The 22,781-nt window shown below is 42.1% G+C and overlaps 1 protein-coding gene across 4 annotated transcripts in view; it reads right to left on the bottom strand.

Moving 5' to 3' along the window:
• RAB3C (RAB3C, member RAS oncogene family) overlaps positions 1 to 22,781 on the bottom strand; it is a 108,244-nt gene that overhangs the window by 48,873 nt on the left and 36,590 nt on the right. For all 4 annotated transcript variants that reach the window (XM_082242244.1, XM_082242243.1, XM_082242242.1 and 1 more), the window contains exon 3: positions 9,238 to 9,356. In XM_082242244.1, the coding sequence (XP_082098370.1) occupies positions 9,238 to 9,356 (119 nt within the window). The remainder of the gene's footprint in view (positions 1 to 9,237; positions 9,357 to 22,781) is intronic.

Genomic DNA, 22,781 nt, shown 5'->3' with positions numbered 1-22,781 from the left:
TGAACCTCTCTCAAACCAGTCTGACATTCATTTGCACTTTCATCTGGTATTTTCTTTTCCTCTGTGACTGGTTTATCTTGCACCAGTCTTTTCTTTGTTTCATCAGCCTAACTGATAAATTGAGGGCTCTAAACTGGCCTCCCCAACTTTAAACAGAGCATTTTTCACAAATAGCTACATAATTGCAACAATCGGCGGACATAATCCAGCCAAAGCCAGTAAGTCCCACCAAATTTACATCAAAAGGGCTTAACTACGGGCGGATTGTCCCCATTTTCTTCTTCTTGCACATAGCGGCACAGGGTGAACAGGCATGTGTGGTGCACATGTTGGATGTGATCCACTGGGTACACAGAGGAAGTGGCAAAATAATCCCTCTGCGCTTTGGATGAATGCATTTTAAAGCTCTGGCAGAGATTTATTTGCACTTTCTGCACTTCGGCAGTGCAGCGTTGCCATTGGGAGGGTTCGTTAACTTTAAAGATTGTCAGAGATATCAGCAGCAGTTGTACGTCTTCCAGTGTGGGAGCCTCGGCTCATTGAAAACAATTACTGGCAGTGAAATGGAAGCAATAAAGTGAAGAAGCACAGAAGCAGTGTGCGTATGTGTGTGTGTAATTAACTTCTCCTGACATGTGGCATCAAGCCAGCTACGCTATCACTCAGAGTATTGATCAGTTCCATATTTGCCCCATGTGTCCACTAAACCATCCTCTATCATTTCCAAAAGTGAGCCCAGACATGGCAGTAATGGCCAGTTCTGATGTAACCAACTAAGCTTACAATGATTCCTGTTATGAATTCTGGGCTGTGCCATTTAAACTGGTGCAGAATGCAGCTGGGGGTGGGATGACAGTGATCATATTTTTAATGGTTCTTGCACGTGTAGCAAATTAGAAGAAGTACTTCCTTTTGCCTATCTTCCAGCATTCAGTTTCATTAGATAACCCTTGGTTCTAGTCAGTGCTTTTTTTCTGGGGGGAACAGGGGTACGCATACCCCTAAACATTTTGTGAATCTAAGTTTGGCCTAATTGAGGGGCAGTATTTCAATATGAGTAGGAAAATAAGAATACCCCTAAACATTTTTAAAGAAAAAAAGCACTGGTTCTAGTAATATGACAGAGGGAACAAAGCCTCTACTACTTTCTCCACAACTTGCATCTCTACCATGTATGCCCCTTATTTATCTTTTTTTTCTAAATTAAGAAATCCAAATTAAAATATGAAATCCAATCCCAATTATTATTTTGCTTGCTTGACCTGGATTTACAATATTTGTTTTGAGGTGCAGCAACAAGAGCTGAGCACAATATCCTATGTGTGCTTGAACCACAGATTTCTGTACTTTCATATTATGATACTGACCGCTTTTAAAAACCTAAGTGCACAGCATGAAATGGATCTACCATAGCCACATGCTTATTGACACTCTCAAATGAGAAGTGGAGCCTCTCTACGTGTGATACGTCTCCCTTCTGAGAGGGGAAAAGGTGGTGGTTTAAAACAAGCAGGTGGTTTAAAACAAGCAGGAATGGAAAGATACTGAGAGGAAGATGCCAATTTTAAACAATGACAGAGGTTTGAAGAAAGCAGGAGCGGAAGGACACTGAGGTTTTTAAACAAGCAAGCAAGCAAGCAAGCAAGCAAGCAAGGAAACAAACAAACAAACAAACAAACAAACTCCAGTTTTAACAATGAGAAATAGCAGAGACAGCTGCAACACAAAAGCTAATACAGTGGTAACTCTGGTTAAGAACTTAATTCATTCTGGAGGTTTGTTCTTAACCTGAAACTGTTCTTAACCTGAGGTACCACTTTAGCTAATGGGGCCTCCCACTGCCACTGTGCTGCCGTGGCACGGTTTCTGTTCTCATCCTGAAGCAAAGTTCTTAACCTGAGGTACTATTTCTGGGTTAGCGGAGTCTGTAACCTGAAGCGTCTGTAACCTGAGGTACCACTGTACCAGAAAGCTAACAACAGAGCTCTTCCCAACCCCCTTCCTTTTGTACTCAAACCTTGCTTTAAACCACCACTTTCCCTCAGTGCTCCTCTGCTAGCTCTATTCAAACTTCTGCAACTATTTACACTGCCATTTCCTCTCAGTGTTTCTTCATTCCTGCTTAATTCAAACTTTTGCATTGTTTAAAACCAGCACAAGCAAAAGAGCGCTCTCCTCTCCTATGGTTACAGCAACTGATATTCAGAGGTATTACTGCCTCAACCATGAAAGAAGACCATAGCCATTGTGGATTGTTATTAGCCACTGATAGCCTTATTCTCTGTGTATTTGCCCAATCCTCTTTTCAAATCATCCAAGTTGGTGGCCATCTCTGCTACCTATGGGAGCAAGTTCCGAATTTGTAAAATGGCTGCAAAATCCATTCTGCAGGGCAGCTTTTGAGCAAACTACAGTGGTGCCTCGCAAGACGAAATTAATCCGTTCCACGAGTCTCTTCATCTTGCGGTTTTTTCGTCTTGCGAAGCACGGCTATTAGCGGCTTAGCAGCTATTAATGGCTTAGCGGCTATTAACGGCTTAGCAGCTTTAAGAAAAAGGAAACAAACTCGCAAGAACTCGCAAGACGTTTCGTCTTGCGAAGCAAGCCCATAGGGAAATTCGTCTTGCGGAACGACTCAAAAAACGGAAAACTCTTTCGTCTTGCGAGGCATTCGTCTTGCGAGGTACCACTGTACACACATGAAATGTCCATGAAACTATATCATGTATTTTGCTGAAATGCTTTCACAGGAAAAAGTGGCTAAAGATAGCCTACAAACTAATACAACTGGGCTCTCAAAACAACAGGAAAAGTGTATTGCAACTGGTTCTCTCAATGCTTTGCAAATTATGTATTTTTCATCTTTACTCTGCAAGGTTCTCTCTCACAGCAGGTAGCACAGATATTGTTAAGTGGGGCATGCAAAACTGACAAACGTACCAGGGAAAAGCAATTGGGCAAGGAAGCATAAACAATAAAACAATAATATTGTTATAGTTTTGCACCTAACTGTTAAAATGCCTTTCGTGCAAAGAAGTTGAGCACTGCAGAACGGGAAATGGCTTGAATCTGATACCACCCTTGGGGACAGACAATTACCATTTCCATTTTATAAACATGGGCAATTTGTTGCGTTTGCATTCCTTTGTAAATGTTCAAATATCCAGGTATGCACCAGACATTTTCCTACAAAGAAATATATAAAAAAGGTCTTTGACCTCATAATTACGTCCCTGCACTGAATCTTTGTGTTGGTGTTGTGTTTTTAACAGCTAGTTAGTGGGTGGAAGTACCGTATTTTTCGCTCTATAAGACGCACCAGATGACAAGACGCACCTAGTTTTTGAAGGAGGAAAACAAGAAAAATAATATTCTGAATCTCAGAAGCCAGAACAGCAAGAGGGATCATTGTGCAGCGAAAGCAGCAATCCCTCTTGCTGTTCTGGCTTCTGGGATAGCTGCGCAGCCTGCATTCGCTCCATAAGACGCACACACATTTCCCCTTACTTTTTGGGAGGGAAAAAGTGAGTCTTATAGAGCAAAAAATACGGTACTCCTCCGCTTATTGTTTATGTGCATTTAATGTTTTCTATCACTGCTATGGGGGAGAGTGTTTTGTTTTTGGCCATCACTCATCTGAAGTCAGAGGTGGTACAGGCTAGAATTAACGTAAGAGACATAAGAAGAACCTGCTGGATTCAGGCCAATGGACCATCTTGTCTAACATGCTGTCCTCACAGCAGTTAACCAGATGCCCATGAGAATCCCACCAGAAGGACCAGAGAGGATCAGAGAGCCGGAAGTCAAGAAGCCAAGGGTCCGAGGGTCAAGAAGTAAGGAGTCACAAAGCCAAGGGTCTGAGGATCAAGAAGCAAGGAGTCACGAAGTCAGGGGTCCGAGGATCACGAAGCAGGGAGTCAAGAAGCCGAGGTTCAAGGACCAGGAAGCAAGAAGCCAAACGCAGCAACGCAGGAAGCGTGTTGCTGTGGCAAAGAGCCAAAGGGCAATGCTGACCTTATATCCCTTCCCAGCTCTCTCTTTTTTTAAAATGATATTTATTAAAGTTTCAAAGAAAAGATTACATAAATAAAAAGAGGGAAAAAAGAAAAAGAAATAAAAAGGAAAAAAATACAAAATACAGAAAAAAGATAAAAAACACTTAAAAAAAACATCAATCTTTCCATGCCTTACATTTCATTTCCTTGCTTCCCTGACCTCCTCACATCTCCCTTTTTTGTATTCCAGTTCTGTTAGTTAATTCAGCAATTCCTTTCCCTCTTTGTTTTTGTCTTAATCCTTTAACTTAATATATTATAACTTTGGATTTTCACCTGTTAACAATCCATTTTTACAAACACCTTTATAACATTACTGCTAAAACCACTTAACTTCATTCTGACATCACTCTAACATTCATTAATTTTGCAGTATTTCTGTAAATAGTCTTTAAATTTCTTCCAATCTTCTTCCACCGACTCTTCTCCCTGGTCTCGGATTCTGCCAGTCATTTCCACCAGTTCCATATAGTCCATCACCTTCATCTGCCATTCTTCCAGAGTGGATAAATCTTGTGTCTTTATCCCTTCCCAGCTCTTGCCACCAGGTGCTGTGAGTTACCAATCGGCCTCAACTGTGAGGCTGCGCCTTGCCTCTTCAGAACAAACTTAGGAAGGCCTTTGCCAGTCCTGCAAAGTCCTACTGGTCACAGGGCCTGGCTCCTGCACGCACACCTGACACTGGTATTCAGAGGCATACTGCCTTCGGCCGTGATGCAGAGTACAGCTATCACAGTTAGTAGCCTCCATTAATTTGCATAATCCTCTTTTAAAATCATTCATGTCGGTAGCCATCGCTAACTCTCATGGCAGTGAATTCCATAGCTTAACTATAGTTTAACGAAGGTGAAGTGGAACTAGCTCCTTTTTCAGCCAGGCTCATCCTGTCAGAACAAGCTCGCTGAAAGTCTTCAGGCAGTGGACACTGAACAGCCACCTGTTGCTCTAGCTATGGAACTTCAGCATTGACTAGAGCATTGGGCTAGATAACCTACAAGGCTTCCTCCAACTCTTAGGTGATGTGTGATTGTGCAAAACATGCAAAACTGAGGAAGAAGCCCATGCTCAGAACGGACAGGGTAGTTTTAATCAGAGCTTCCACATCGCAACAAGCTTTGGTGTAGGAGTCATGGATAGGCAAACTAAGGCCCAGGGGCCAGATCCAGCCCAATTGCCTTCTAAATCCGGCCCGCGGATGGTCCGGGAATCAGCGTGTTTTTACATGAGTAGAATGTGTGCTTTTGTTTAAAATGCATCTCTGGGTTATTTGTGGGGCATAGGAATTCATTCATCCCCCCCCAAATAATATAGTCCGGCCCCCAACAAGGTCTGAGGGAGGGACAGTGGACCGCCCCCCTGCTGAAAAAGTTTGCTGACCCCTGGTGTAGCTCCTCTCAGCCTTTGCTCTGTGCTAGCAGAGCACTGGATTTAAATCTATAAATAATCGATGGGAAGCAAAAGTGCAAACGTTGAAACATTAATGAGACAGAGTGCCCAATGAATGATAGGTAGCAGAGCTGAAAAGCACATCTTTTCCCAGCATTGGAATGATGCCACTGGGGACACAGGAGGATGTGATAAAATGGGAGGAGAAGCCTTCACTGAATCAAGGCACAATGCCCCCAGCGCAGCTCACCTGCAATTGACCAAGGTTGCTTGGGTAGCCAAGCGGGCAAGAGTGAGCTGCGACTGAAGAGGTTCCTGGTTCAAATTCTGCCTTTGCCACAAGCTCTCTGAATGGCAATTGTTAAGCCATTTATAGGTGAGCCTGGTGACCACCTGTGGTGCCTGTCACAAGCGGTCACCTGTCACGGGTTTTTCTACTCAGCTATCCACACAATAGCTGAAGCAAATAATGCAAGCCATTCATATTGAATGAAAGTACAGATTAAGGAACCTAGCACTTATTAGGCTATACGACGTGGATAAAACGTACATGCAAAACATACACCGAAGTCTGATAATGCAGGGTTCCTGATCACGCAGAGACTTCTAGCTGATTTCAGATGATCATGATTAGAAGGACTCTTCAGACCTTCAGACTAAACTAGTGAAGGTCTGAGGAGGAGGGAACATAGCTGGCACACAGGAGGTATTGTGGCAGAACCAGCATACACACTGGGCTGTCTACACACGCATTTAATCCTCCGTGATGAAGCTGAATGTCTGAAGAGGGCTAGAGAGACAACCCCTCTCCATAATTGTTCAAGCATCTGTTTAACTAAGTTTTGAGATTCTTGACTTGATTTGTTTTCTTGCCCACTCTGAACCCCTAATTCTAGAGAATTCCAGGAAATGGTTTTGCCGTGATAAACTTAAGTCTGACATAGGCTGCATTTATTCTGTTCTCCCAATGTTTCTCTAACTGCTAATTGCCACATTATACATTATACCGCATACAGAAATATAGCGGAATATAGTGTACGTTTAGCATTCTTTTCTGCGTTGTTTGCTTCTGGAAAGGTATCTGTTTGCAAATAACATGGAAAGGAATGCTCCACAATACCCAGCTATATTTCTGGAATGGACTTTTACAAATTAAAAGAGAAACATCAGGAAAATGCAACAAACTGCCATGAGAATACAGCCTTAGACTGGAATCCTTGCTTTGAGCACTCTTTTTCTTCATTCTGACTCTCACTGGACTCCACCTTAATAAAGCCTTCCTTTCTATTTATCTTTTTTGTTGGATTTATATTGACAGCAAGGATCTCCATGCCTACCTCTGATATTTGGACAAAGCATAAAGAAGGAAATGTATAAATCTTCATTCTGTCTTCTCTTCTTCACACACAGACCACCTTTTTAATTACACCTACAATTCCCACACCTCTGCCCTTCTCAGAGTCTGAAGTCTCTCCCTCGTCTCTAGAGCTGCCTTTGCAATCATCCACTACTTTTCCATTTGTTATATTTTCTTAAGAAATATAAATTTCTGGGAAAGCGCTGACTGTGTCTCTGTTGCTCCAACAACACATTATAAGAGCACTCGGCTACCTAGATTAAACAACCTGAAGTTAAATCGTGTCATTCTGTTTTGTATTTGGAACAGGCAACCTCTACTAGACTGACAGCAGTCTGTCCTGTGCTGCCAACTAACAGAATAGAGCTAAGATTACATTGGGAAATGGTTCTCATAGCTAGCACATTTGAGCAAAATTCTCCAATCTCCTTTGTGTTTCAGAAGGCCTTATTCCCTGACGATGGAGAGGAGACAGTGTTCATATGTGCACAGTCCCAAGCAAACCCCATCCATTGCTCAAAGAAGATGCATCTACTGGGAGCTTGTTTTCCCCTTTCCTACCAGAAAGAGTATTCAACTTCAACTTCCAGTTGCCCTGGAACTGCAGAAGCAAGGGGAAAGGGGACTCTCTGGCCTCATCCATCAGCCAAGAGCCACCAATTGTGATTCAAGCAAGAATACCAACAAGGGAAGACCAGCCTGGCCTGAACTTGATTAAATTGCTTGTAGCTCATCACTTTGTTTTGGCCCTGAAGACTTGATCCTTCATTCCCTTTTGTGTCATTTCATTTTAGCTTGTAAGTCTGCTGGCAGGGCCTGTCTCTCTCTCTAATTGATGTGAGTCACTTAGGGAGACCATAACTGTCTGAAGTGCATGAGAGAAATATAGAAAATAAAAAAGATAAATAAAAATCTGCACAAGAGGGATATTAAATCACACTGCTTTGTCATACAATGGCATTGCAAGAAATTGAGAACATGTAATGAGGAGCCTTCTCAAATCAGAGTGCAATGGAAATTTCCCCTGATGAAGAGTCGGATTTTGCTCGAAAAGTGTTTGGCATTAAAACAGCACTTTCTAGAATAAATATGCTCTGTGAACTCTGCTTCTGACTGCTGGTATTCTGCCCTGTGTTGATTGAGTGTGACAACTGCATCACTGACAAGTAAAATCCTTCCTTGTTTCACACTTTTCATGATAATTTCAGAAATGCAAGATTGTGGCAACTATCCTCATTTAGGAATGATGCATTACCCAGAGTGCAATGTCCTGTACAGAACATAAAATTGTTCCATCCCTACCCAGAAGACTTATAAACTGGCATTAGACAGGGATGAAAGGAGAGGAAGAGATTAGGGAGAATCCGATAGGAGGGGAGCATCAGCAAGCAAGGGGAGACAGGAGAGGTTGAGATCAAAACTTTGCTGAAGAAATCAATTTTGGGAAGGTCAGTGAAGCAGAAGGGGGGGGTGTCCTACAATTTGTATAAAACCAGTGGCCATTCCAGATATAGGAAGAAGCAGAACCATCAGACTAGAGAGGAGATTGGGAAAGGTAGAAAGGTCCGTTCTGAAAATTCAGCTTTTCCAGGAAGCCTTTCAATCATCTCTCTAGTGCCTGTTGTACTAAGCAGAAGTACTGTGATTGAATCCATCACATGTTCTTCCCTTGGCTACCCAGGTCTCCATTTCACTCCTCCTTCTGTTGTTTCTGAATTTCGATTTTAGATTTCAAGTCCCTTAGTGCTGCTTTCTACCTGCACTTTGTGCATAGGTGGTGCCCTCTAAATAAATAATAACAATGACACAAGTTTTCTGTGTGGCACGCAGAAGAAAGGCAGCAATTAAAATGCAGTATAGAACAATAAAATTATTAAAACTTAAAAAATATGATTCAAACACTGGCTATTTTTTGCTGCTACCAAAATATTCTTAACACAGTCTCTGTTCTGAACACGAATTACACCATTAAGATATCTCAGTAAACCAACCTTAGAATTACACAACATTCAATGCCTGGTTATCTCAAATATATTCAGAAGTCAAGTACTTCTTGCCAACTTCATTTGTACCCCACAGGAATTACGAAATAATATACTGACACATTCCCAAACATTCTTAAGCTTAATCACATCAAACCTGGCAATTTATAACGGATTCATTATGTGACCACAGCACAGAGACGGTCACTCAAGTTGGACTGTAGTGAGTGGGGTTGAAGCTTTTAATGTGATAACTAGAAACCTGACACTGATGTCAACAGAAAAATGCAAAATATTCTCAAAATCAAATTCATGATGGCAAGACAGAATTTGTTGGGAAAGCTGCATCTGTTCCTACAGACCAAGTCTCTGAGATATTTCATAATCACAACAGGAATCTGGTTGCCAAATTCACTATCCATATTTCCCATTTGTTTCTGTCCCAAATTTGACTTACCAGTCTTGCACAGCGTTGAAGGATTCCTCATTGGTGATGTCATACATTAAAATGAAGCCCATTGCACCCCGATAGTAGGCTGTCGTAATTGTCCTATATCTCTCTTGACCGGCTGTGTCCTAAAACAATTAAATATAGACAGTTGTGGCTACAAGTTGTCAAAAGTCTTGTGTTTTGTTTTGTTTTTTAAAAAACAGCAATCATACTTCCCGCTTAGAAGCACCATTTTGGCAAGTAAGCAGTATAGAAATTATATTTTATATAAATCAGGCACCTGATTTCATAATGACAGTGAAAATTGGAGATTCAAAGGGTGGTGTGGGCCTGTTTAAAAAGGGCTTTCAAACAGGAGGTTTGGCCCACAAGTTCAAGGTCTCTGCACCTCATGTCAGTTTACATATACTGTGAACAAACAGCTTTGTGAACCATATGCCTTTATATCAAACCCATTCTCCCTCCCTCCCTCCATTACTTGTCTTCACTCTCAGAAATTGTTACATGGGTATAATCAAGGAAGGAAATTCTCAGCATTACCCATAGTTCTGCAGCTCACATCAAAAAGAAAATTTTCTTTCATTTCAGTTGGTTGTTGGCACAGGAAATCTTCCTGGTGGATTTTACCCATATGCAGTGATCCAGAGAATGTTAACAGGGTGCTTAAGCTTCATTTATTGTGACAGTTGTTGAATAAACCTCAATTCTCTTTGGATTGTTTCCAAACACATTCAAACTCTATAATATTTTGTTTCAGGAAGGTTCGCCATGTTAGTCTGTTGCTGCAAATACCACAGTCTTGTGGCAGCTTAAAGACTAATTTAAGTACAAGTTTTATAAGCGAGAGCTACTGTGGCTTTAGTCTTTATGGTGCCACAAGACTCTCTAAAGTATTTAATATCACTAAAGATGACTTCAGTTAATAATGTGCTAATATTTCCCTGAACCATCTTTCTGCACAGTTTTTATCCCTTCTGTTGCTTTCATTATGCCTGACTTTTATGCAAATGAAAAGCATGGGATAATCCATTTCCATATTTCATTTACATTTCTTGCTGTAAAACAATGCTGGCGTTCCTCATTAAACTGCAATTTGAGCCTCTATGTAAAAACCAGTTCGTTTATCAATTCAATCTTGCTTGCTCACTGGTCCTAATTTACCCACTGATCAGATTAGCTTTAAATCCAAAATGTAATGGTCTGTCTTTTAGCCCAGAGTCACTTTCTAAGCAAAATTTAACAGAACAAGCGTGACGAATATTGATAAAAACTTGACCTATTGTTCCAGGATGGTGTTACCATGGCAATCCATCTTCTTCCTGGATGAACAGGGGGAAATACATAAAGATTTTCGATGGAGCCTTTTCATTTGCTCTAGTACCAGCTAGAAATATATGAAATAGTTTCAAATATGCTTGCACTATGGTGGCTGTTTGACAGATATCCTTTAGTAATGATCCATGCACATCCAGGGTAGTAACAAACACATATTTATAGTCAGACATAATAGTGTTTACTCAAAAGCAAGTCCCACTGTGTTCGGTGGTGATCACTTCCTTCTACAGTGGACGTTCGGGTTGCGATCGTGATCCGTGCGAGAGGCACGTTCGCAACCCACAGCGCTGCATCTGCACATGTGTGGGTTGCGATTCGGCGCTTCTGCACATGCGCAAAGGGTGATTTAGTGCCTTCTGCACATGCACGAGCATCAAAAAACGGAAGTAACCTGTTCTGGTACTTCCGGGTTCAGCACGGTGTGCAACCCAAAAACGCGCAACCTGAAGCGTCTGTAACCCGAGGTATGACTGTATATGTGCATTGGATTACGGTCCAGAAAGCCGATCCCATGAATGCTTACTTAGGAGCAAGTTGTCCAAGTTTAATAAACATCACAACCCACCTACTTTCAGCAAACAGAAACAGCACAACTAGACACTGGAGAGACCTGTCAGGAGTAAGCATGGACCAATGGTACCAAATAGTATGGGAAACAGCCTCACTAGAAAAATTAACCAATAAACTGAAACTGACACAGGGACAAATAGAAGATGCCTTCACCCAAGTATGGCTCCCCTTTATCACATAAACAGCCCAACAAGAATCCACCAACAGTATACGAATCAATACGGCTAACCTGATTCAAAAACACCCACCCACGCCACTCACACATGTTAGTCTGTTGCTGCAAATACCACAGTCTTGTGGCAGCTTAAAGACTAATTTAAGCACAAGTTTTATAAGCGAGAGCTATTGTGGCTTTAGTCTTTATGTGCCTGGAGGTGGTTGGAGGATGGATGGCGGCTAACAGATTGAGGTTGAATCCTGACAAGACAGAAGTACTGTTTTTGGGGGACAGGGAGCAGGTTGGTGTGGGGGATTCCCTGGTCTTGAATGGGGTAACTGTGCCCCTGAAGGACCAGGTGCGCAGCCTGGGAGTCATTTTGGACTCACAGCTGTCCATGGAGGCGCAGGTTAACTCTGTGTCCAGGGCAGCTGTCTACCAGCTCCACCTGGTACGCAGGCTAAGACCCTACCTGCCCGCGAACTGTCTCGCCAGAGTGGTGCATGCTCTAGTTATCTCACGCTTGGACTACTGCAACGCGCTCTACATGGGGCTACCTTTGAAGGTGACCCGGAAACTGCAATTAATCCAGAATGCGGCAGCTAGACTGGTGACTGGGAGTGGCCGCCGGAACCACATAACACCGGTTCTGAGAGATCTGCATTGGCTCCCAGTACTTTTCCGAGCACGATTCAAAGTGTTGGTGCTGACCTTTAAAGCCCTAAACGGCCTTGGTCCTGTATACCTGAAGGAGCGTCTCCACCCCCATCGTTCAGCCCGGGCACTGAGATCCAGTGCCGAGGGCCTTCTGGTGGTTCCCTCATTGCGAGAAGTGAGGCTACAAGGAACCAGACAGAGGGCCTTCTCGGTAGTGGCGCCCGCCCTGTGGAACGCCCTCCCATCAGATGTCAAAGAGATAATTACCTGACATTCAGAAGACATCTTAAGGCAGCCCTGTTCAGGGAAGTTTTTAATATGTAACGCTGTACTGTTTTTAACACTGATTGGGAGCTGCCCAGAGTGGCTGGGGAAACTCAGCCAGATGGGCGGGGTATAAATAATAATAAATAATTATAATAATAATTATCACACATGAAAACAAAGTTCACCACAGCCAATCACAAACAAACAACCACACCCTAGGCCAACCCCAACCTCTCTCACCACCAAAGGAACACAAGCGAATAGCAAAGAGAACCTGCACAAGCGACGCTGACACAAAACCCCACACATACATTAAGTAAAATAGAAACATCGCCACCCGACTCCACCCCACCCCCCTCTTCCCCCCTTTCCTTCCTAATGTAACACTAATGTCTCAACAAATGAAACTGATCTGTAGAAAATGTAACTTGAAAAAAGAGACATTGCACATTTCTGTAAACCAAGAAATCTTTAATAAAAAATACTTTTTTTAAAAAAGAGTGTAAACTAGATGACCCTTGGGTCCCTTCAGACTCTATGATTCCATGAAATGTGCACAGGACTGTTGCCTTGGTGGGGCTGTAGATTCACCTGATTTGCACAGGCTGCCAGATTTGAATCAGCCTGCAATTTCCATGTTTTCTCATGACATTCTCCTAAAATCAGAGCTGGAGGGGGCTGCATTCACATGGCAGTTTATTCTGTTTCCCTGACATTTCCCCATTGATTTCCATATTGCATTTGAGTGATCATGTGACATAAATAGGTTTCTCAAGAAACAAGAGGATAGATGTGTATTGTGGCTACTGTTGTGTGTACATGCCGGTGATGGGAATGTACTGGATACAGAGTGAAGGGGTGCGTGTACAGATGGGGATTCATGTGCAAATGTTCCTACATGCTAAAAGAAAGATCCACAGAGAACTAGCTTGTCCATAAGAAGGGCATCCTAAATCCCTTCTCCTGGATAAAGTACTTCCACCTGTTTTGTATGGAGGAATAGCCAATCGTGTGAACCCCCAGCAGTTGGTAGTAGTACATGTAAAATACAGGTTCATTTACTGTACTAGCCTTTAGCACCATGGTGCATCTGCTCCATGAAGTGCCTGCAAAATAAAAATAAATGAGTAGTCTTTCTTCTCTGCTCCTCCGATCATGCCAGCAACAGCACAAATCCAGCAAAAAAAAAACCACCAAAAAACCCCAAGGACCACAAAATCCCATTATTTCAACACACAACATGTTTTGAAGTGAAAAGCATAAGGAAAAAAATGGGTTTAAGAAAGGAAACAAGATTAGCAAACGCTAGAACTGGCAGTTCTGTATTTTATATTGTTGGGTGCCAGCCCCACTCTCTGCCAAGCAATAGCGATATTCCAGGGGGTTCCAGGCACTCACCCAGAGTCTGTGCTCCTTGGGAGAACTGAAGTTGCAGTGGAGACTGTCGTAGCTTTAAGAAATATGCTTTATTCACCTATTTACACCTTCAGCCTGCATGAAGGGAATCCAGATCTTACAGCAGGCTTCCTCAACCTCGGTTTGAGACTACAATTCCCACCATCCCTGACCACTGTTCCTGCTAGCTAGGCATCATGGGATTTGTAGGCCAAAAAATCCGGAGGGCCGAGGTTGAGGAAGCCTGTCTTACAGCATGGTTCCCTCAAGTTGGGCTTCCTCCCCATAGCAATGCAGAACTGGAGTCCAAGGCATCTCTCACAGCCAGCCTACTCAATATGAATCTCTCTCTCTTTTTACTCCCTTCCTCTTCCCTGCACACCTTGCTAAAGACTCTCTTTTCCTGCCACTTCACACACAGTTACCATGGCAACCTTCTGTCTGCTTGGCCCTAGGCCCAAGATTCCTCTCAGGTGAGCCATCAACACTGTTGGTCATGTCAATGCCTCTACCCTAGACAGGCCCCCTGCTGAAAAGGTTTGCTGATCTCTGATTCTAGTCCAACCCCCTTGCAATGCAGAAATATTTTTGTCTAGCATGGGGCTTGGACCCACAACCCTGAGGTCCTTATTAGACGAGAATAAAAATGTCATCATCTGTGAAATGTGAAGTTGCTCCTGGAAGTTCATGCTTAAAATGTTGCTTTGCTCAGTTTTAACTGTAGAACTCTCCCTCCCTCCCTCCCTCCCTCCCTCCTTTTTTACCTCCTCCCCGCAAAGGTTATTATGTCCTATAAGAGAGCCAACATCCAATGAGCGCACTGCTCTTGTTGTTTGGCTTTGGTGACCTCAAAAGGTTCTTGCAATTTGATGGGAGCTTCTAATATTGGCTCTTCCGCCCGCAGAACACTTGATAACCCAAAAATAGATGTGTTCCTGCCATACAGGAGGGCTGGGGTTTTATTTTCCTTCACAGATGTGCTGAATGCCTTTGGTTTTCTCGCCTGATCTCTCACCTTCTCCTCAAAGTAAGTCTGGCAGGGCTCAGCTTCCCTTCCGTGAGGCAATTTTAGCAGCTGCTGCAGACTTTGTGTTAAGAAAATAAAATAAAAGAGGATGGGCATAATTAATGATATAATTGCATGGGGGCACCAGGAAGCAATATAATTCAGGCACAATGGTCAAGTCTGCTGATACTGTTACCTTCTCTCCCTCTGACTAATGATACAGCCAAACCAGAATGTTCTCTAGAAATTCTTGATTTACAAAGGTCAATGGAAAGGTTCAAAGTGGATCCAAGAGACAGTCTTAACTAGGTATTATCCAATTGCTGGATCTCTCTGAAGTCAATGCCACAGCTTCTGTTAATTTCTAAAGAACTGGCATTCGGAGTGTGTGAAAATTGAGAAAGGATGAAAATTCATAATGTGACTCGACCGAATACTGAATGGGGTAAGTGGCCATGATAGCAGTCCTAAAATATCTGAAGGACTGTCATGGGGAAGATGGATCAGACTTGTTCTCTGTTGATCCAGAGGGCCGGAGGGCAGGACTGAAACAAATGGGCAGAAATTCCAATGGAGGTGCTTTGGGCTAATCATTTTGCAACACTTCCTAGTAGTAAGAACTATTCAACATGGTAAGAGCGATTAAATCATTGTTTCTCAAACTCAAGTCTCCAGCTGTTGTTGGACTACAACTCCCATCCTCCCTGGCCACTGGTCCTGCTAGCTAGGAATGATGGGAGTTGTAGTCCAACAGCAGCTAGAGACCCAAGTTTGAGAAACACTGTATTGAACAAACTGCCTCGGAATACAGGATGGGGAAAAAGTAGCTCAGTTTTCTTTTTAATATGAACTTCCTTAATTCATACTTCAAAACTGTGTACATGGTAACACGAGCACAAAATGTCTACTGATCTATTTATTTTAAGCTACAAATGAATGAGGAAATGGGGCAAACTGAATTTAAGAATGGATAAATGAGGAAATGGAGAAAAACTGAAATTGATAGATTCATCTATCCCAAGAGAGAAGGTGGTTGGCTGTCCTTCTCAGGAGGAACTTAACCAGAATTTGAGTGGCCATCTGTCAGGGATGCTGAGTTTGAATCCTGAACTGGTTTGGACTAGATAACCTCCAAGATCTCTTCCAATTTAACCCGCCTCCCCGATAATAGGTTATTTGGAGAAGCTACAAGCTCTGAAAGTATTTTTATCCAAGCCAGAAATGACACAAACGTTTGATTATATTTTTTCAGATAACTGCTAGTATAATTTGAATTTTGATGAAAGGTTAGCTATGGACATGCCGATATTTTTGTCACATGCATTATATTTCAGTTATCTTAGCTGTAATGTTCTTATTTTCTGCCGCATTTTGTGAGTCAGAAAAGCAGAAAACCTCACTGAATCATTTCCTTAAAATTTTTCTGACACTGCAGCAAATACATGGAATATTAAAGAAGTTGTTAGTGTATAGTAAGTTATAAATCATTCATTCATTGGTTATTATGATTCATCCAATAATGATGCTCTGGTGGTTTAAGCAACGTGTTTTGAGAAACGAACTTGGTTTGTCAGGTACAGATATTAACTTTGGCAGGGACACCTCTTCCTCCTTAAGTCTAAGTCCTTACTAATAATCAAATGATGTAGATATGACTCCTGGTGTGTCGCTGTGTCAAGAAGACAATCCATTCGTCCAGATTTGCCTTACCGATCTATTCTCAAAAGATTCATTGGCCTGTATGCATGTGTAATCTGTGCATCTTCCATTACTCTTCTGGCCTCAAATATTTCACACCATGTCACCTTCAGGATCAATGAAGATGTGTGCCATCATTAATGGCTGGATAGGCTGCAGTTGTGGTTTTGGCTTGTAACATAGGGACACTCTTGCGGTGCAGAAAAACAGAAATGGCATCCATGTATAGCAGCTAGTTCTGTCTTTATACTCAAACACAAGAACAGGATGGAGCACAAGTCGCTGGAGGCTCCATTTATGTCTGAGAATAGATATGGAAGGAGGTCCAGGCAGGGTGTCAGATCAAAGCAGCATTCAAAGATGGATCTCCTTTATCTGCCTCCAACCCACTGCTACCTACTGTTGCCTTCAGTAAACTATCACTTCCAATCTGTTTCCAGGCCCAACTGAAAATGCTAGTCTCAGGTCATTTATAAAAAGGTAAAGGGACCCCTGACCATCAGGTCCAGTCGTGGGAGACTCTGGGGTTGCGGCGCTCATCTCGCTTTATTGGCCGAGGGAGCCAGAGTACAGCTCTGGTGAACCAGAGCAGCGCACGGAAATGCCATTTACCTTCCTGCCAGAGCGGTACCTATTTATCTACTTGCACTTTGATGTGCTTTCGAACTGCTAGGTTGGCAGGAGCAGGGACCAAGCAACGGGAGCTCACCCCATTGTGGGGATTCGAACCGCCAACCTTCTGATCGGCAAGTCCTAGGCTCTGTGGTTTAACCCACAGTGCCACCCGCGTCCCACAGGTCATTAATAGTCCTAAACTAAAGAATTTCCTCTTCCTAATGTACCTATCTAGACCAAGTTAATACTGTCAGAGGCTCTTCTCTGGGAGCTCCCACCAAAGGAGATGCAATGGGTGGCTATCTTCTTACTTAGTGGTTGTTCTCAGTTATGGAAAATCATCTTCAGACAGGTTCACTTGACTTTTGGTCACCTGATTTGTGGTCCTTTGGGTGGCAGGTTTTTTTTAATTAAAAAAAAAAGGATTCCAGGCTTTTGAATTATAAATGTTCAAATCCACTGAAGTTTTAGATTTGTGGCATAATTTTATTCCTGCTGCATATTTAAAATAAATGCAATTTCTGAAATAAATATTTCTCTGTTCCTTTCTACTCCCTGCTACTGAAATTTTTATGCTGAAATGTAATGTTGAACTTCGTTTACTGATTTTTATTTTGCTTTGCAGCAATTATTGTATTATACGGTATCGTGATGCTTTATTGTTTATAAGTCTCCCAGACAACAGTGTCATCAGACAGCATAATAATTGCTGTTAAATAATGAACTAACTAAAATAAAGATCCTCCTCACTGGAGGAAGCACCATTACAATTTTCAGAAGGGAGGAAGCAGCTAAATTCACCACACAATTCATTCAGAAATCTACTTTCAGATTATGCAAAGCTAAATCTTCATCATCCAGCAAAAGATGACATATTTTAAAAGCAGATATTGTGGTTACATATAATAGCAATATTCCAATTTCTTTCTTACCTTTCATTATAAGGTCCTAAGGTAAAGGTAAAGGGACCCCTGACCATTAGGTCCAGTGGCGGACGACTCTGGGGTTGTGGCGCTCATCTCACTTTAGTGGCCGAGGGAGCTTTTGGGTCATGTGGCCAGCATGACGAAGCCACTTCTGGCAAAGCAGAGTAGCACACGGAAACACTGTTTACCTTCCCGCCAGAGCAGTACCTATTTATCTACTTGCACTTTGACGTGCTTTCGAACTGCTAGGTTGGCAGGAGCTGGGACCGAGCAATAGGAGCTCACCCGGTCGCGGGGATTTGAACTGCCGACCTTCTGATTAGCATGCCCTAGGCTCAGTGGTTTAACCTAGGGCAGGTTAAAACCACTTAAAGTTACAATATTTACAGTTTAAAAGAAATCAGTTGCAAGATTATGGTGGGTCCTAAATACATGTATTTTAGATGTCAAAGGCCAGGGTACAGAGACATGTCTTCAGTATAAAGCCATACAATGAAGATGCCAGAAGCATCTCTATGGGGAGGGAATCCTGCTACTCAGAGGCTGCTAGAGATAATTCCTTCTCCTGGGCTGCCACTCTCCCCTCCCAAAGTGAGGGTGGTAGAATTACCAACAGGTAGTTTGTACGGCTTAATAACAAAACCATAGGCTGCTACCAACCCCAGAAAAATAGTCACATGCGGATTGAGATCACAGATCCCATTCTAACATCCCCAAATATCACAACTGAATATGGGTTTTGGCACACACAGTAAGGGGAGACGCCTCCAGTGTGTCAATCGCCTTTCCTGCTCAAGTAGGAGGATGTCTCCCTCCGCCATTTTCTCATGTTCATTTGCTCACTGAAATCTCGGCGTTGACACTTCTGTATGAATGAATGTGGAACTGACAGAAACCACCATTTCATGAATGAGTAGCAGACTTCTCCAAGGCCCAAATATTTCTTTTCAGAGGGCACAGTAACTGGCAAGGTGACAAATTTTCTCTCAGGAATTCAGGTGTGCTGAGTTGGCACACGGGTCTGCCAAACTGGCATGACACCAAACAGATGTGTTTTATTGAAATACGTTGATAACATTTCCCCTTGTCTGACTACAAACATGCTTCTTTTGACAGCAAGCAGGCATATTTCTCAAGCCTAGTTTTCTCTGATAAGAGAAAAGGTTGTGCATTTACAGTACTGATGTTCTTCTTATCAGTCTAAAGCAGCAGGTGCAGCAATGGATTGTGGGATATGAATTATAAGTTTGCTATTTTTAAAAAAGGAAGCAGAAGCCTGTTAAAGGGATGTTTTATGGTTCTCTTGCTCAGGTAATTGCATTATAACCAAACCTGTTCCTTCCGACTTTTTTTTGCACAGAAACGAGTTCTCTGGATTGTCTCCCCATTGTGAATTGTGAGGCAGATATACTTTGTGCAGTAGTTAATTCTGAAACATGTAAAGAAAATTGTGCATGGAATTGAAAAAGAGGAAAATGTGGGGGAGGGGACTAATAATGGAGAACGTTGTGCTTACATTTGGTACTGATATTAAAGACCAAGCTAGGCATTTGATGGAATGGAAGGTCTAGATCACAAATGAAAATCTGAAAAGTGGTGAGGAGAGGGTGTGATTTAGAGCAGGGCTGTCTAATCTGTGACCCTAGATGTTGTTGGATGACAATTTACATCACTCTGACCATTGGCCATGCTGGCTAGGGCAGAAGGGATATAGTTAAGGATGGGTTTTATCATTTTTACAATCTTAAATTCAATTCTCCATATCAGATTGGGATTTAAAAAGCACACACACAACAAAACATCATTAAAAATATCAGCATTTTAGTTCACATTCCTCCTAACGTACACAGCTTTGTTTGCAATTCTGCCCAATAGGCATTTTGCAAAGCAATTTGCTCTAACTTAATGCAATTGTCCCTAGTATGTGCATTTTTGTACACATTGCTTAGCTGGAGAACGGTATCACAAAATTTGGAGAATGTGAAATCTTGAAGGGCGGCTATGTGTTAGCTCAGATAGAGTTTTTAAAAATGCAATTTAAGTAGCCTCTCTTTTAAATGTGAACTGAATTGATTTCACCCTATCTGTTGTAATTCAGCAACATCTGAAGGGCCACAGGGTAGAGTCACCCCTGCTTTAGAAGGTAAGTGAACAGGCTAGGAGAGCTCAGCCCTTCCTCACCTGCCGCTTCTTAATTACTGTATTTTTCGCTCTATAAGACGCACCAGACCACAAGGCGCACCTAGTTTTTGGAGGAGGAAAACAAGAAAAAAAATATTCTGAATCTCAGAAGCCAGAACAGCAAGAGGGATCGCTGCGCAGTAAAAGCAGCAATCCCTCTTGCTGTTCTGGCTTCTGTGATAGCTGTGCAGCCTGCATTCGCTCCATAAGATGCACACACATTTCCCCTTACTTTTTAGGAGGGAAAAAGTGAGTCTTATAGAGCAAAAAATACGGCAATTCCCTTTTCTTAAGCATGTTTGCAGCAGCTGGGAGAAGAATGGGTAAGGAGAAGCAGAGGAGGATTAAGAATCCCTTCCTATCTTCATTGCTCTCAAAATCGTGACAGTGGAGACTTGGGTTCCCAGACATCAGTCTCTGCTGAACATCTGGTTGCAGGGAATGGCGCTGGAAATGGCATGAGGTGAAAACTGCACAAAGTATGAGTAGGATATACCAGAAAGAGAAACATGGAGATGGTTCTATGAGGACATATGTTTAGAAATGGAGCTTGGAATTCAAAGCTGACACTCTTCTCACGACAGTTTTCGAAGACACCAGGCCTTGATGAGTTGAACATTTGTCTGCAGTCAACTTGTGGGTGAAATTCATCTATCTAAGGTTAGCCGTAAGCATATGCTTGTGTGTTCGGCTACAGCTTCATCCCCGAACTGGGCTTCTGTTTCCTACAAAGCTGTCCAGATGTTGTTTCTTTGGCTATAATGCGTTATCTAGAAACACATTGAAGTAAAATTGCATTATCACTCCTTTGATCTTAGGGTTTTATTTTTTATTGTTGTGTGTTTTTTAAAGGAAGGATCATTTTGTTCATGATCTGATTATGGCATATGTTCTCTTGCTCAGGAAATTAATGTGAATTATGGACCTACTAGTCAGATTTATGAGGTAGGTCAGTTGGTTATTCAGCTTATCTCTTTGATTTAGTTTAAGGGTGAGTTACGGGACAAAGTCCTGTGTTCACAGAACGTTCAGACACATGACTGGTGGTGGGAATGCTGTGCATGTGAGGAAACTCAAATGGAGGGCTTTGCATGCAACCAGCTGGACTTTCATCTCTCCTTCCCTCTCCCTCCTGCAGCCCACTTCTAAAAGTTCCTCATATTTAAGGAACATGTATGATGGATGCGGGGTGGAGTGTTTGTCAGCACATGATTCCTATTGAGAAGAGATGACTTAAAACAAAGGCAGATGGAGAGTGATCTGTAACTAGCAAGGGGCAGAAAGAGCCAATTCTCCTAGTTTTTCAGACCATTGTGGAGGTCTAACATAGAAGCCTTTACAAGTATCAAGTACTAGCTCCTCAGACCTATTGGTGCAATACAGGGCTCAACCAAATTGATCATTTGTCAGCCTTTTCACCCACTTCAGAATCAACTGTTCTGTTTCAGCTATATTTCAGGGCTTAGGTGAAATTCTTATAGGGAAAGGGTATTGGAATGACCACCATTTTGTTTTTCTTAGAAAGCCCTGTTGTAAGTTGCCTTTTGAATCTTGAGAAATTCAGTTTAAAAAAGGGGCTGCCTCTTTGCCATTCACCAGCAACTGCCATTATACTGGATGGCAGCTGAATATATAAAGAGTGTGAAAAATATTTCTCAAGTAGCTCATTTTATTGGTGAAGAATTAAATCCCCCCTCCAAATAGAGGGCACTGATTGAAAGGGGTTTCTGAAACGCACAGTCACAGCAGAACATTCTAGGCAACATTATTTTTAAATGTGGTGAACTAGGTAAGATTCCTTTTCACATTTGGATTTCCTTTCTTTTTAAAATGAGAATGTCTTGCAAAAACCTAAAGGAGATGCTTTATTTGAAAGCAGGCTCAAAGGTTTAAAGGGCGGGCCATGGCATCTTTATTGGTGGTGGAGGAGGAAATAAGATGTTAAACGTGGAGTCCTGTAATCAGGAGAAAGAAGTACTGAGTCTAATGGGCCTTCATCTTAAGTAAACTTGGTGATGATTCGGCAAAAGAGGGAAGTGAGGAACAATTTTATGAAAAGGTATCTCCTCGAATTACTGGGCGTGTTTCAAGAACTGTTTGCCAAATAAGCTGTTTCCCACCAACTCTAGTACAACGAAGCTTTATTGATGGCTGGACTCCTGGTAGTTCCCTTCTTTGGCCAGGGCTGGGTGGCAGTTCAGGGGCAGAATCCCCATTTGAAATCCCACAGGGTATTCTCTTTATGACCTAATGAAGGCTCAAGTCCATTAAGGAATGGGCAACATCTTCTCCCAACTGGTGGAGCTGGTTACATGATTCTCTTGACTGTGATAAGAAGCCAGGATGAAAGGAACTGTTAGTTTTGATTCTATCAGTTCCTCATTTTTCCAATCTTAAATTCAGTTCCCCACATTTCCAATGCAATTTGAGAATCCTTTTTTCAAAAAAAAGATCCTCATGGAAATTCAGCAGCATTTTAGTGCAAATTTTCCCTGATAAACAAGTTTTTGTATGCAATTTTTCACTAAGGTGCATAATTTTGCCCACAATTTCTTCAAATAGAATACATTTTTGTATGTTTGTTTTTATGAGTACATTAATGTTTATGCAAACTTACACTTGATATATGCTTTTTTTTGGGGGGGGGGAGAGCATTTAGTTAGAGAAGTGAATCACAAAATTCAGCTAATTGCAAATTTCAGAGGGTAGCTGTGCTTTGATTCTCATATAATTTCAGAAAGTA

Source organism: Podarcis vaucheri (assembly GCF_965113315.1).
Source record: "Podarcis vaucheri genome assembly, chromosome: 11".
Classification (NCBI taxonomy): Eukaryota; Metazoa; Chordata; class Lepidosauria; order Squamata; family Lacertidae; genus Podarcis; species Podarcis vaucheri.
The sequence above is the reverse complement of the archived record's forward strand: the minus strand, read 5'-3'. Positions and strand labels throughout refer to the sequence as shown.